Source organism: Colletes latitarsis, chromosome 7, assembly GCF_051014445.1.
Source record: "Colletes latitarsis isolate SP2378_abdomen chromosome 7, iyColLati1, whole genome shotgun sequence".
Lineage (NCBI taxonomy): Eukaryota > Metazoa > Arthropoda > Insecta > Hymenoptera > Colletidae > Colletes > Colletes latitarsis.
In genome coordinates, this window is record NC_135140.1 from 19091045 (window position 1) to 19105636 (window position 14592).

At 45.5% G+C, this 14592-nt stretch overlaps 1 protein-coding gene across 3 annotated transcripts in view; it reads left to right on the forward strand.

Annotated features, from left to right (window-relative positions):
* LOC143343396 (GAS2-like protein pickled eggs) overlaps positions 1-14014 on the forward strand; it is a 74664-nt gene extending 60650 nt beyond the window's left edge. For 2 of the 3 annotated variants that reach the window (XM_076768270.1, XM_076768272.1), the window contains 5 exons: positions 2058-2259; positions 2999-3083; positions 3838-4267; positions 4477-4894; positions 9239-14014. In XM_076768270.1, the coding sequence (XP_076624385.1) occupies positions 2058-2259; positions 2999-3083; positions 3838-4267; positions 4477-4894; positions 9239-10128 (2025 nt within the window). In that variant the 3' untranslated portion in view covers positions 10129-14014. The remainder of the gene's footprint in view (positions 1-2057; positions 2260-2998; positions 3084-3837; positions 4268-4476; positions 4895-9238) is intronic. The other variant, XM_076768271.1, reaches the window with a different exon arrangement.
* The last annotated feature ends 578 nt before the right edge of the window (positions 14015-14592 follow it).

Here is a 14592-nt window from a genome sequence, read left to right on the forward strand (position 1 = left end):
AAAAAAACATTGCGTTGTGTTTCAATGTTTGATGGACGGACAGTCGGGGCGCAGTTCTCTGCTTTCACTTCGCGTTGAAAACCGACAAAAACGCAGATATCCGAAGGCGAACCGTATTAAAACATAGTTCCCGACGGAAACTCCTATTTGCGTTGCTTTGTTTCGTGTTTGTTACGCGTTCTGCGGCGTTATCGAACCGTTTCGTCTTTTGTATGCATTTTTACGGCTTGTTTTCGGCTGAAAAGCATTTTTTTTAACCCCACGAACCCTTGTATGGGCTCCGTGCTTTTGTGCTCGTGCGGAGAATGTCTCGGAGGCGTTCAACAAATACCACATGATTTGTGACATACTTTATTTTTATAAATTCGAGAATTTTTTTTAATGAAATAATACTGCTCTTGTTAAAATATAAATTACATTATTTACGTTTGACGTAAATTAAAATTCCAACCCATGTTGAAACAGTAATGAAATCTGTTATCGCGATTGTTTTTTTACCACGAGTTATTGTGATCAGTTAAACTGTTTACACGAAATTGTTAGAATTGATAAGTTGGATACGTTGAGTTGCAAGTGGATGTCGAGCACCGTTCATCAAGATAGTTCTTAACCTTTTCTATCTCTTAATATCGCCGCTCAGATTAGAATCTGAATCTGTCCCTTATTGAAGTACGTGTTGTAAGAAAACGTGAAATATCAGACGGTCCGATTACGTCTAGCGGCTAATTAGCCAAGTATTTCGCGATCTTTGCCAACGATCGGCGGAAATTCCATAGGAACTGACTTCTGTCGCATAAAAACAAATTTTCCCACAAAATCGTGCTTTTACTTTCACGTCGACCAGACCTTAGGAACGCGTATTGTTACAGAATTAGCAGTTTCGATTTATTGAAATTATTTACTCATTGTCTATTTCAGTACTATGAAGTATGTCGAGAGCAGTAAAATCAATAAAAAGAGTCCTTGGTAGATGTATTAATAATTACGACGTAGGGATTCTTAGGTTATCTATTTAAGGCGGGAGAATTTGAAATTCAGTGGTAGCACTAAACTAGTTTCGACGAACTGTGCTCGTCCTTCGAACTTTGAGCTCATCAAACTCTAAAGCTTTTTCAACTTGGTCAAACTTGTTCCAACCGTGTCAATACTTGAACCGCGTTAGCGAAACCGGAAGTTCGAAACTTGCGATCGTAGAAAACAGCACATTCCAGGAAGGATTCTGCTTCTTATGTAAACCTCTCTTCCGTCTCGATGACTGTGTTTGTCACCGTGGGAAGCAAACGATCGATAGTTTCCTCCCCATTTCATACCGAACAACATGCAACTTTGTAATGCTTCCAGCTTTATAACAGATTCACGAATGAAGGTATTTGGTTGATGCAACTTTTGTACTTTAACAGAGAAACCACCCCTTTTATTCGATTATCCCAGATTAAATTTTATAAATGTAACCCCTTCAAAAAAAAAGTAATGAAATTCTTTGAAAGGAACGAACTTTCCTTGCCAGCTGAAAACCCCAGTCCCAAGATTGAAGATCTCGGATAGGAATCGCGAGGCAAAGAATTAATACATCGTACGCGAGGATGGATCGTCTTCCTAATGCAAATCCGTCGTTTTCTCGTGTTTGTCATCGCGGGAAGCAAACGTTTGATAGCTTCCTTGACATTTCATACGGAATAACATACAAACCGGCGCGCATACGTGCCGTTGGGTACAGCCTTTCTAATCAATACCAGCTGCACATTGCGAGTACCATAAATCCTGTGCAACAAATACGGGTCAGCCAGGCTCGGTGTTGTCAACGCGGTAAGAAAAATCGTGTATCATTCGAACGCGTCGTTTTGTCGACAGCCGCTTTAATTAACAGCACAATACGTCCTAACGACTGAAACGGATTGAATTCTGTCGCTCGTGGCGAGCCGTTGCGTACGGTGGGCACGACAGAAAAATTGGTTCGCGCTGCCCGGAGAAGGCGATTTGAATTACAGCCGGACGGATTCTTTTCCTCTTTTTTTTTATTTTTTATTAAGGGTACCGTTTTCTTTCGACTGTTCCAGGTTCGCGACTTGGTCGAAAGGTGCACGTGTCCGACGCAATTCCCGATGATACGCGTGTCCGAGGGCAAGTACAGAATCGGCGACACGAAGGTGCTGATATTCGTCAGGATTCTACGAAGCCACGTGATGGTTCGCGTGGGAGGTGGCTGGGACACCCTCAGCCATTATCTGGACAAGCACGACCCCTGTCGGTGCAGAACTTGTAAGTGAAAATATTTTTCAACGTTTCGATTCGATGGTAGACTATCTCGTAGACGTAGAAGACGTTTGGCTAGGGCTTCGACTAATGAGATCAAGGTTTAACACTTTTTTGGCGACGCTATATAACGCCTGTCGCGACGCGGACACAGCTCGATGACTATGTAAACAAGGATGATCTCAGCATCGGAGGAAATAAAGATGATTCGAGGCTTTCGATTGTGTATTGTAGAGCTACGTAATAGGCATACGTTTGTCACAAAGTCCTTTTTATAAGCAAATGGAGGTGTTCGTAGATTGTCAGGAAACTCATTTGTCGGTGTCAAATCTATGCAACTAGGCGAAGCTTTGAATTTAATTTTGAAACGAAGGCTAACACTGAAATAGCTATTCTGTCACGAATGGTACTCGACAAATAATACCTTTAGAAGCGCTATTTTTCTAAATAGTAGTTTTAAAAATGGTACTTCCATAACCGGTACTTCCACGAATTGGACTTTCATAAATGGCACTTTCACGAAACGCGCACTCGTAACAATTTGCTCGACGGATAGTTTAGTTTTCCTCTTTGCCAGCCACGCGTCTGATAGACGCTCGAAAGCGACCTTTCAATTAGCGCTCGATCGGTGACTTCCCATCGAACAAATTGTGTTCCACTATAACGGAAAACGGACAAGATCGATTGTGCAATCACGCGCATATAATTTGTTAATTTTTCTATTTTTTTTTTTTTTTTATTGCAGCACATCGCTCGATGATCTCAGCGAAGCTGATTCAAAAGGCTGGAGGGTCCTTCGACCTTGGCAGCGCGCAGGTGCATTACGAAAGGTGAGTAATTTTCTGCTTCTAAGGTGTCATTTATCTGTCCACGATCATTCATTCTCGCTAGATTTTCTACGATTTTCTTGAAATAAAATGCTACCCGGGCTCCGGGAAATTATACGGGGTGTTGATTCGTGGGATCCAGGAATCCGAGTACTTGTATGACATTTACCAACGCGGGTCAGAAATGTTTAGTTAACGCCGATTCATAAATCAACTTTAACAGAGTTGAACTTCGCGTCGACGAAAGTGAAAGAATACGATTCGTAAAGGTTGAAGATGATAGGAAATTCAAGAACCTTGTTAAGGTTTCGGGGCATCGATACATCGGGTACATTACGACCTATGTATGTTCTGAACTCTTCGGTAGCCCGGAGTCCACGTAACATTCATTAACCCACTTTCTCTCGAATTTACGTACTCCGTGTCACAATTCATTTCTCAGATTTGTCATGTCCTTTTAATGTTGTTTCTCCCAATTATTAACGATTAAACACTCGCCAACATTACTAACGTAGAATCTACTGTTACCAAAGGGCTGGCAAAATATGCGCGGAGGGGCCAAACTGCCCAAAAATTGTTCTTTGTCGGTATCTCCTGAGTTTCCGAAACAAGTTAAACGGTACTATTCCGTTGAATCGTGGTTGAATGATTCTACCAAACGAGAATTAGATCGATAGCAACGACGGAAAGAGTCGCGCGGCCTCTGGTCAGCATGGTTGCCCGCCCTGAACTCGAAACGTGAAACGCTCATTCACAGATCACCTCCTAGAACTCGAAGGAGTTCGGCGTCGAGCGTCGGTTCGTGCGCCGGAACGATGCAGAATCAGCAGTCGCCGCAGCTGCACGCGGCTAGGAGCATCTCCAGCAATCGGTCGCGATCGCCCACGCCTCACCGGCCGGCCGGAAAGCAGCAGCAACAGCAGCCAAGCGACGAGCAGAGGAAGATCAATCGCTCGAGGAGTCCCACGCCGCAGAGGAAATTCCTTGGGAGCCCGAACCATCAGCCGAACGATTTCGGGAAACAGCGATCCAGATCGCCGACCCCGAAGGCGCAGCTGAGATCGTGCAGCCCGACGACCAAACCGGAACACGCCAAGACCGGATGCGCCCTCGACTCGCCCAAGAGGAGCGTCTTCAACGAGGATGCCCGCTCGCCGACGCATCACGCCAAGCATCTGGACGCTAAGGTGAGTTGCACTCGCTCGGATACTCTTTATCGGAGATCGCATCTTATTAGTAGAATCATTCAAACGGGAGTCTGTTCTTAGTTCTATCGATACCAGCGCCGTCTACAGATGGTGTTCACGGTACGAGATATGGATATCAGAGCCGTCTATAGTCGGTCAAAATGCAAATAACGCGTATTTTTAATAAGGATTACCGATTGTTCTTGCAGGACACCAAGAAGGATCTACACCAGGAGATCCGCGCGAAGGTGCCCCTGTCGGAGGAGTTCACGAAACGTTACGTGGTGGAGGGTGGTGTGGCCCGGAGGGCGGTGGAGAAAGAGGACACCCCGAAGTACGAGCCGACGATCTACAATTACAAGTGTCGCGAGGACTCCAGCAGCCGCAGTCCCACGCCCAGTCCTCCGGCGATCAAGGAGGAACCGGTGCTGGAGAACTTCGGCAAGGACGTCGTGACGGGTGCCGTGCACTACACGAAGTCTCCCCACGGCGACGGCGAGCACTCGGACAACTGCAGCGAGGTCTCCGACGAGGGCTATCGAAGTTTGGGCGCCGTTCAGCCACCCACCAGCAACGGGAATCCCGGGACGTGCACGCAAGGATCGCCCACGGTTGCCGATTGTCAAAGTGAGTCCCTTTTTCTTCTGCCGTCTCGCCCGGGTGTACCATTCCTGGCCCGATCTCGTTCGTTTCTTCGGGCCTTCTCGGCTTCGTGATTTATGGATTATCGACGCAGCGTGGGCACAGCTGTTGTAACGTGAATGTAATATTGGCTAACGCGGTGTAATTCTTTTCCATTGATGCTGGCCACTGCGTGCCTCGGGTACAGGGTGTTTTTCAAGTCCTCTCTTATATTTCAGTTATTACTTCTTTTTACTGTTTATTTCGTAATAGCATGAATCACTGCGGCTTTGCTGATGCGATACGGACAATTGTCGATCACTTATTTAGGAAGTAAATCCTATACCTGCTGATGAGCGTAGGCGGATGTACAAAATTATTCCGAGTCTTGCGTGGATATTCGATCGAATAGCTGAGTGTCTCCGAAAATCTAGTTGCTTCTTTAATTTCGAGACACCCACGCGCTGTTTATGAACCTTGGTCACGCTCTCGCTTACGTAGCTTCACGCAACAGGAATTCTTTCAATGCCACGATCCCGAATTTCACTTTTTTTTTTATTTGTATTCGGTGATGTAACATTCCAGCGATCTTGTAAAACCCATGAAATTTTCTGTACTAACATTTATGCCGAACGTGTTCCATTAAAGACCACACAAATTTTTGGATTCCTCTCTAGCTTAGTTCTTATTAAAGATAGAACAAAATTGTAAAGCCGAGTCCCATGATTAGACTAGAGTCGCGAAAAAATGATAATTTGGTACTTGGACGACAACTTTCCAGTCGCGGTGCGACGAAACCGAACTGCGACGCGTTGTTTCGCAACAAGCGAAAGACGCATATTAATCCGGACACGAGTGAAATCGTCCCGAGATCGCGATAATCGCGTCCCGCTGCGGAGAAAACGCAATCGCATGCGTGTACGCGCGGCTTTCCGATCAAAGCCAGTCATTGATTTTAATACGAGCTCAGCGGAGGGGGTGGCACGACCGAACAAACGCCAGTATTGTGTAGTTCCTCTTCTGTTTTAACTCTCTCGGGATCGATGGGTCTCCGTCCTTCTCTCTCCCTCTGTCGCCCCAACGTTTTTTCTTACTCGTTTTCCAGTCCGATCGGAGAGCGGCCCACTTCGTGAAGCACCTCTCGTGGGTGATGCGTCGTTGAAACGTTTTAACGAGCGAAGTTAAATTTTTCGTCGAGGACAGAGACGCCGAGGACTCGCGTCCGTATAGTCGCGTTGGCGTCGTCGTTTTCGTTTTCTCGAGATCGAAAAAACAACCGAGAAAATTGTACGAGAATAGAAACGAAGATCGAAAAATTCGGATCTTGATACCTCGGGGCGAGTATTTATCTTCACCTGTCTATCTCGAATTGTCAGAGCTGACAACGGGGATTTAATTCGCGTCTTAACTCGATGGATCGACGCGATACTGTACCAGCCTTTCAACTCTTTTGTACTTAACGGCGCGTGGAATCCCCCGCGGTCTATTTAAAGTTTCATTTCAAGTGTAATGCACTCCGTGGGTTTATTTTTAGTTTACGGTTTTGTCGTATTGGAGGCTGATAATCGTTCGACCTTTTCAAGCAATGTAGACGACCTATCATGAAACTATTGCTAGTAACCATCACAGATCCAGATCTTGGGTATAGGAAAAAACCAAAATTAGGGATTACGCGAGGTACAGGAGTAATCCATAACATCATAAAAAAACACTAATTCAGACAGGACCCATTACTGACTCGACGTGCATAATCTTAGGGCTTAGACTTGATCTAGAACTTTGGGTTAAATAATCCCCCAAAAACTTGGACAGCATCGATCACAACGAAAGATCAGAATTCAGAAATAGGTTTCTTCGTTTTGAAAAGGATTATTTTCATAAAGCAACGCCTGGAAAGCGTATAAAGAGCGGAACAAGGTTCACTGGAACTGTCTGTTCTGGCGTCAAAGATCGCCACGCGTCAAGTGCGTCGAGCAAGTCAAGCACTCGGAGCACCGACCATAGTCGCGCGTATGTTCGATGCAAGTGTGTAAGCGTTATCGAGAATCGACCGCTGGCGATTGTTCCGAGGACAGGTTGTTGTTGGAGATCGCCCACGCTCCTCAACAGAGAGATCCCTTGCCCGTATAATCCGTCCGAGCTGGCTAAATGTCAGGCGAGCGTATACGCGCGTCCGTAACGTGTGTTCGTGTACTTTGAATATTAATGAGCTACAGGGTGGTCCAAAACGTTGGGTAACTGGCCCGTGGAAAGCCAGGTTACATCGACGACACCGAGGTCAGGCAAATCTTCGCGATGATACGCGTGTTTGATTAGGCTGTCGTTGCTCAAACTTCTTCGATGGACACGTTTGGATCAGTTTCGTTTTCGTTTGGTAGCGTGGTTCGTCGCGCTGACTGTACCGACGATTGTCCGTGTCTCCGTCTTGTGAATTTTTCGAGAAAGTCGCCTAGACGAAAGTTTGAATTCTTTTAGTGGATTGGAAACTGACGATGAAGTCTTGAGAGGCGTTTCATTCTTGAAGTCTTGAGTGGTTTAAGTGATTACAAATATTGTGATGGTCTTGAAAACTTCGTGAGTGCAATTGATCTTGAGCTTTTGAATCCTGAAAGTTTGGTAAGTCTCGTATAACAGTACCTGGAAACACAGACCCAAACAGAAGAGTAATTGCACACTTGTTTTGAAAACACATTTATGGATACTTGAAACACTTGACTTACCAGTTTCCAATGACTCCACGCGAACTATAAACACACTTATCTGCCGTTCCACAATATCTTCCTTTGAGATGATAAATTGCTAACGTTGCGCTCGAGTTGTTATTCAACTTTTACCCAGACATTTTTGAATAATCGGTATGAAGTTGTTCCAACTACGTTTGCACAATCTCGATCTGTTAGCACGATTCACGAACCGTTTCAAAACTCATTCAATACACTTTGCTATACTTTAGTTTAATCAAGGACACTACTACTAACCTTACGATCATTATTCTGAACATAAGTAATAAACAACTTTCTGTTAATGACTTTTTCCATACAAGTTTTCACGACAACTGTTATTTTTGGCTGATTACAATTTCGTTATGTATACTCTTTCAATTATGATCGTTCTATCGACCATGAATGAAAAGTTTGTTGGAAACTTTCCATATGCAGGAAATGTTTATATATCGGTTTGAACGAGTTTTCGTGGATCGAGTACGCGACGGTGTTCGTAACAATCGGTTTTGGCAGCACGCACCAGACTCTGTGGAGCATTAAGATGCGCCGCGCGATTTCGCTGAACTGGTTCTTGCAATTTAAAATGCATTTATTCCTTCTAATTGGCCGAACTCTGCCAATAACTTTTTATGCCCAATGAAATCACAATGTAATCGTCTACTGACATAGCTTCGATCTCTGCGCGTCTCGTCATATTTATAATCTGACCTACGATTATCCCTACTAACAAGATTCAACGATTCAAAGTATTCAAATAAAAAGTGAATAAACAAGAGAGGGGGTACGAACTGCGATAGATCTATTATCTATAAAGACAGAGTAATTTTAGGTGGAAATAGCTACTCGTTTTTATAAAAATAGGGGTCCCAGATTGGAAGTAAGACCCACCTTGAAATTCCACCGAAGCAAATCTTTTTTTGCACGATACACAGCTAACTTTCTTAATTTTCGATTTATTGAGTAATAGTTCGGAACCCTTTTCTCGACACCCTGTATGTAGGACGCGAGATATAAATGACTGGACGGACATCGTACTCGAAGTTAATCGAGGACCGTCGGACGGAGTCAATTAACATTGACGCTCGCGAAATGTCGCAGGTGCGTCATTCCGTGTATCGAAAGCGCAATAAAAAGCCAGGGCCGATTATCTCGGCTCGTTCCGTTTCTTCACCTTGCCCACGCAGCCTGCTAAAACGGGAGACTACTTCGGAGGATCGATTCGGCCTTCGGTGATCTTTGAATCCTAAATTCAACTCGAATAAACGGGAGAAAGAATTCGATGTAATACTTCCAGTTGAAATTCGAGTGACATTATGTTGTAGAAATTATGCAAATTATTCTTAGGCAACCGGGGTCACGCGATAAATATCAACTGACTGACACAGAGCGATTTTTACTAGTCTGAGTTCGAAACAAAAGTAGCTACCTACCCCGATTTCAATCAAATTGGCCTATATATGGGATATCGTGTCTGGAATAACGAAATTACTTGGGAAGGAGTAGTGAGTCTAGCACAGACTTTTTCTAACGTCTATCGGCTTGTTTCTGTCAGCTCCGTCAGTTGTGTCAGTTTAGTGTCGTGTCCCTCGACCACCTAAGAACGTCCATGTTCGTTTTCCTGTTTCAGAGCAACCCCCGAAGCCTGAGCAAGAAGAGAGGTCCTGCGTAGAGACGGAGAGCATCGAGACGGGTCTTAGGAAGACGCGGATAGGTCCAGCGAGTCCCTTGCGAGCCTCGCCATCGAGGAGCGTGGCGTCCTCGTCGGGCGACCGCACTCCTCGCGCAGGTTCCATCGTCCGCGAGAACAGCAACGTGTCCAGAGCCTCGTCGGGTAGCAGAACACCCAGGGAGAGCAACTCGAGTCCCGAAGGAAGTCCCTTGAAACGCGGGACGATCAGGAACAGTCTTCGGAAACCACCGCCAACGGGCAGCCTGAGCAAAGCGTCGGCTGTGCCCAAGTCTTGCCAATCGCCAGTCAGCGGTAGCAACACGTGGAACGGAAGACAGGCCAGACAGAGGCCGAGCATTCAGTCGGACACCTTCCTGAACCCCCAAGGATCGGCGACGTGCGCCACGACACAGAGCTTCTCGAGAAAGAGTCCTGCCAGACAGAGCTTACCACGGCAGAGCACCAATGGCGTCCAGTACGACAGGAACGGCAGAAGGATCAAACCGTCCACCACGGGGTCCCTTCAGTCTTCCCCGACGAAGGTGGCCAATCCTCTCCTCGAGCAGATCCTGCAGAAGGTGGGCCATCTGCAGGACGACCGCGAAGTGGTCCAGAAGCTCCAGGATCTGCTGAGGGACTACCAGGCCCACGGTGCTGGGGACGTTGCCAATTTGGAGTTTACCAGGGCGTGGATCGACGGTAACGGAACCGTGGCGCTGCCTCAAGACAATCAGATGGCGGCCAGTCCTAGGAAGGATCCTAAGCCAGCCTCGGAGAGAGGAGGTTTCTCGAGGATACCAGCGCCCGTCTACAAAAGGCCTATGTCCGTCGCATCCGACAGCGTGTGAGGAAAGCCAGTGGTCCCGAGGAAGAGGGCGGGTACGTCTCGATGAAGGCCCCCCGGTGCCTTCGAGGTCATCGAGGCTCTCGATCGGACAGGTATCTTTCGCGCGCCGGACTGAAGGTGTTAACGCGGACGATGCTTCGCGAGTGATGATCGTTCCCCTTGTCGTGGCGCCTTCGGTTCCCAAGAATCCGGGACACAGGGTGGTCCGCGGCGGCTGCGATGACGCGGAACAGGCAACGATGACAGAAAATAAACTGGTCAGGCCTGAGGTGTGCAAGCCGAGTCTCGCCAACTCGAATGCTTTCGTAAAGATGCTCTTTAGATGCTTAGAATCCCAAGTTCTTCAATCCCCTAGTGTCCCAAAATCACCATGTCCTCCTGTGCACCTAATTCCATGGTGTCTTTAACTATATCGGTCTAACGATTGCGAATTAAAGGCCTAGCAATCCCCCCAACGTTCCACATCCTAACTTACTTGGGTCCTCCTAGCTTCTCTAGCTTTCCAAACATTAATATTATTTGTATGACCTAGACTCTCCTTTCCTCCCACGAGATTTTAAACGCTCCGTTTCCCGTGCTGTTTCAATTCGTCCAACTATCGATGTACACGTACTAGCACCTCACACCTCACGCCGCAGGCGGGAAGAAGCTACGATTTCACGAACAAAGAAACGATTCGAGGCTAACAAAGCAATTAAACGCGACGTAGATCGGCAGCCGTCGCGTAGGCAGTCGATACAGCGCGGCATAAACGTGATCGATAAACGGTTAGGCATTCTGCATGTCGCTTCTGCCTTCTGTGTCATCGCAGATCGAAGGCGTCCGATTAGAGGAAAACTTAACGGGCCTTAACGGTACGGGGTCGATCAGTTAGCGGGCTCGTAGGAGTCACGTGTATCGGGGTGGTGCTCGGAGATATGGTGCTTGGAACGAGATGACGTTTCGTGATGCAAAACTGGATTACGAGGTGGCAGAAAAACGTGACGGATGGAAGAGAAAGACGAGGCACGTAAAGGGACTCGTCTCGTCGACGACGGGGACGCGATTTCAATTGGTTAACACGGAATTCAAGCGGGGCAATTAGCCGGTGCTGGTCTTGCGTTAATGGCTTCCCAATCGATTTGCTTCCAGTCAGTTAATTGCACCCCGGCTGACAGCTCGTCGATTGATCCGAGACGAGAGATTACACCTTGCAACGTGGACACGCGATACTCGATCTCTCGTGCCTGCGATTTTTTTCGCCCCGGCGCGGCGTTCCGCGTGATCGATAATCCTGCCTTCCTTTCGGGCGTTTTTTCATGGTAAATTATCCGTTCAAAAATTAGTTGAATGCATTTCGATAATTCAGAAATTAAAAAATAATTTAACCGGTATGACCAAAATTTGAAACAATTTTTATTCGACGAAGAACTGGGTCGTCGTTTTATGAATTTGACACTGACTGAATAGTTTTTTATACACTTTTTCGTTCCAATAATCTGTCACTGAACGTTTTAAACAGTGAGCAAAAATCGGGATCGATCACGATAACGTCTCGAGGCGTCGAAATGGCAGCATGGCGAAATATGGTATCGCGAGTCCGTGATTTCTTTAGCTTAGTAACCGCGGTCCGCGAATTTCTACGTTTCGTGCGTTCGATCACGGCAAATTATTTATTTATATAGTCTATCGGTTGTATTTATTGAAGACGATTTATTTACGCGTTGCGAGTTCGCTCGAGAGTGAGTAGAAAGAGAAAGAGAAAGAGAGGATGTCGGAGGATCACAGGTTCCTTTTCAGGATGTCGAGACGAGGAGAGACTGCAGGAGAGGTCGAATCGAATCTCTCGAGAGGAAATCAAATTACCCCCCCCCCCCCCCAAATAAAAAAACAGACTGCATTATGTAGATAGTGAGACGTGTCGTCGAACAAAATGCCATTCCAATGTTTCACTGTTTTTTATACCAAACGCGAGCGTAGCGCCATTTTGTATCAAGTGTCTTGGCTGGGAAACTGACGTTTCGGGGCGGGGCGTTCACGAACGTCGATTTTTTACTAAATTTCTGCTAGTATTTAGGACCACGAAAAATTATGACTAGAAATCCGATGGGTCGACGATGACGGAGGAAAATTATTTTTTCGAATTAGAATTTCGTATTCTACAATAAAAACTCAATTTGTTGACTGTTTGGATATTGAGATTTAGTTACCGTCACTTCGCTCCAACAAACGATCATGCTCATCGGATAGTAAACAAATCAGATAATAAATCGACCTGGTTCCGACTGATAGAATGACGTTCATTAATCATTTTCGAACGTAGTATTTCTGGGTGGTCAGTTTCGCAAAATATCGACCACAAAACGTTGCGAATTCGAATGAACTGTTCAAACCAGTTCTTGGCTACCGAGGTCCAGAATCTTTTCGAGGGGGAGAGCTAATGAAACTTGGCAGGCTCGCGTGAACAAGCTCAAAGTGTCGAACAAGTATTTTTTATAACTTACTCGGTAGAGAATCGCGCCCCTTTGGCCTAAATCCAGCCCTAAAGTTTCATGGAGCTTTTGCTTTCCTCGGAAATTCTGGATCATGCCCCCCCACTCTCCCAACGCCGCCGGAACCCGTTTCCCCCTGCAGATTACAAATTAAGAGGCACACTTCCGGCAGGGAAGCAGCAGAGACGAGAGTTTATTTTGTTGACGAGAAGTTCGAGTAGATATTGTAGACGCGAAACGTGCGCGAGACACGGGGACGAGATTATTTTCTAGCGAGGCGTGTTAGGTGGTCTTCGCGGATGGTGCTGTGGCGTTTATAGTGTTCGATCGAAGCGCGGATTTCTTTTTTTAACGTTCCACCCTATAGCGATACTTTGGCAATCAAGTAGAATTGTTTACGTTCTTATATCGAAGATAAACGAACGATTCGCGATAGAATTTCAATGAAAAACGTAAAAAAAATGTTGACCTACAAATCGATACTTTGAGGGGTGGGTGAATCTATGGTATAAAACGAGAAGAAAAAGTTACGGGAACTTGAACTCGTTATAACTGGGAAAAGAAAGCATATTCCACGTATGGTAACACTTTCTTCTCCTTTTTTAATGTAGATTAACCCTATAATATTATAAAATATAACCGGATTATTTTCTTTGTTTGTTTATTAATTATAGTATCGTTCATTTAATATATGTGTAATATATTTCATGTTGTCGCGATTATTTTCTTCATGACTTATGTTAATTTAATCTGTAAGTTCCCGTTGAACTGTCTGCCGTCGCGTACTTAATAAAAATTCTTACTTGAGCTTGTGTTGTAGAAACGCACGGAAAGATGTATAAATAAACTAAATCAAAATAAAAACCGACGGAAAAGCGCCGTTTCACTCGTCCAAAGGTTTCTGCGAATTTTCTAAAGATATTATTCGACAAAGCGCGTGTTCTCTTCCGTGAAGGAGCGTTCGAACATTCCATTGTAAAAATGATAATTAATAAAGAGAAAATACATGAACGGGCCACAGCAACATACCGGGAGGCACAAATAAAAATTGCTCGTAGATTTCACGTTCTGAGAGTCGTTTATAAAAGCCTAAGCTTCGTAACCCCAAGCTGGTGCAGTGTCACCGCCAACGACGAATAATAATACCGGTGATTACCAATATTAATATTATTATTGCAACAATTGCTATTATTATTATTATTATAATTATTATTACCACAATAATTATTATTGCGACGATTATTATTATTATCATTATTGTCAGGGAAATGATGATAATTGATTATTATGATTATTATATGCAACGTTGAGTATGTTATGTTATCATTTTATCTACGAGTTGTAAATTGAAAGAAAAACATGCATAAAAAAAAAACAATAAAAAGCTTTAACAAAAATAGGACGTGTTCGGTACCCCTTCCTCGTGAGAGATCCTTGGAAAACGCCACCCACGTACGCCGTCGGAGGACCACGGGCACTAAATTCTTATACAGAGACAATCGAGACTCCTTAACTTAATTTTTATCGACGAGCTCCTCTCGTTTCCTTTCCTTTCGCGGGTCGTAACTCGCCCCGAGCTTATTGCTTCTTCGACGCGAGAAACGACATAACCTTTACGAGTGACGCTCGATTCGCGCCAGGTACCCGGTATACGTTAACCTCGCCGCTACTTTGGAGCTTTAACGCGATACTTCTACCCAATATTTCAGGCTCTAAGCACAGGTAAATACACGTGTAAAGGCCCGTTACGAGGCCCAATACACCACCGTCATCGGGCGTCCTTGCCGCATATGGCGAGACCGCTCTCCTTCTCGGGCTCACAACAACAACCGACGATTCTGCACGTGTGCGTGACTCAGCACGCGGCTTCTCTGTGTCCCTCGCGTTAGCCGGCGGCTTCGCGAAGAATCTCGGAAGGGAGCCACTTTTGAAATGCACGGCCGTAACCCGGGAGATTTATGACGGGCCGTGATAGCCTCGATAATAACAGTGAC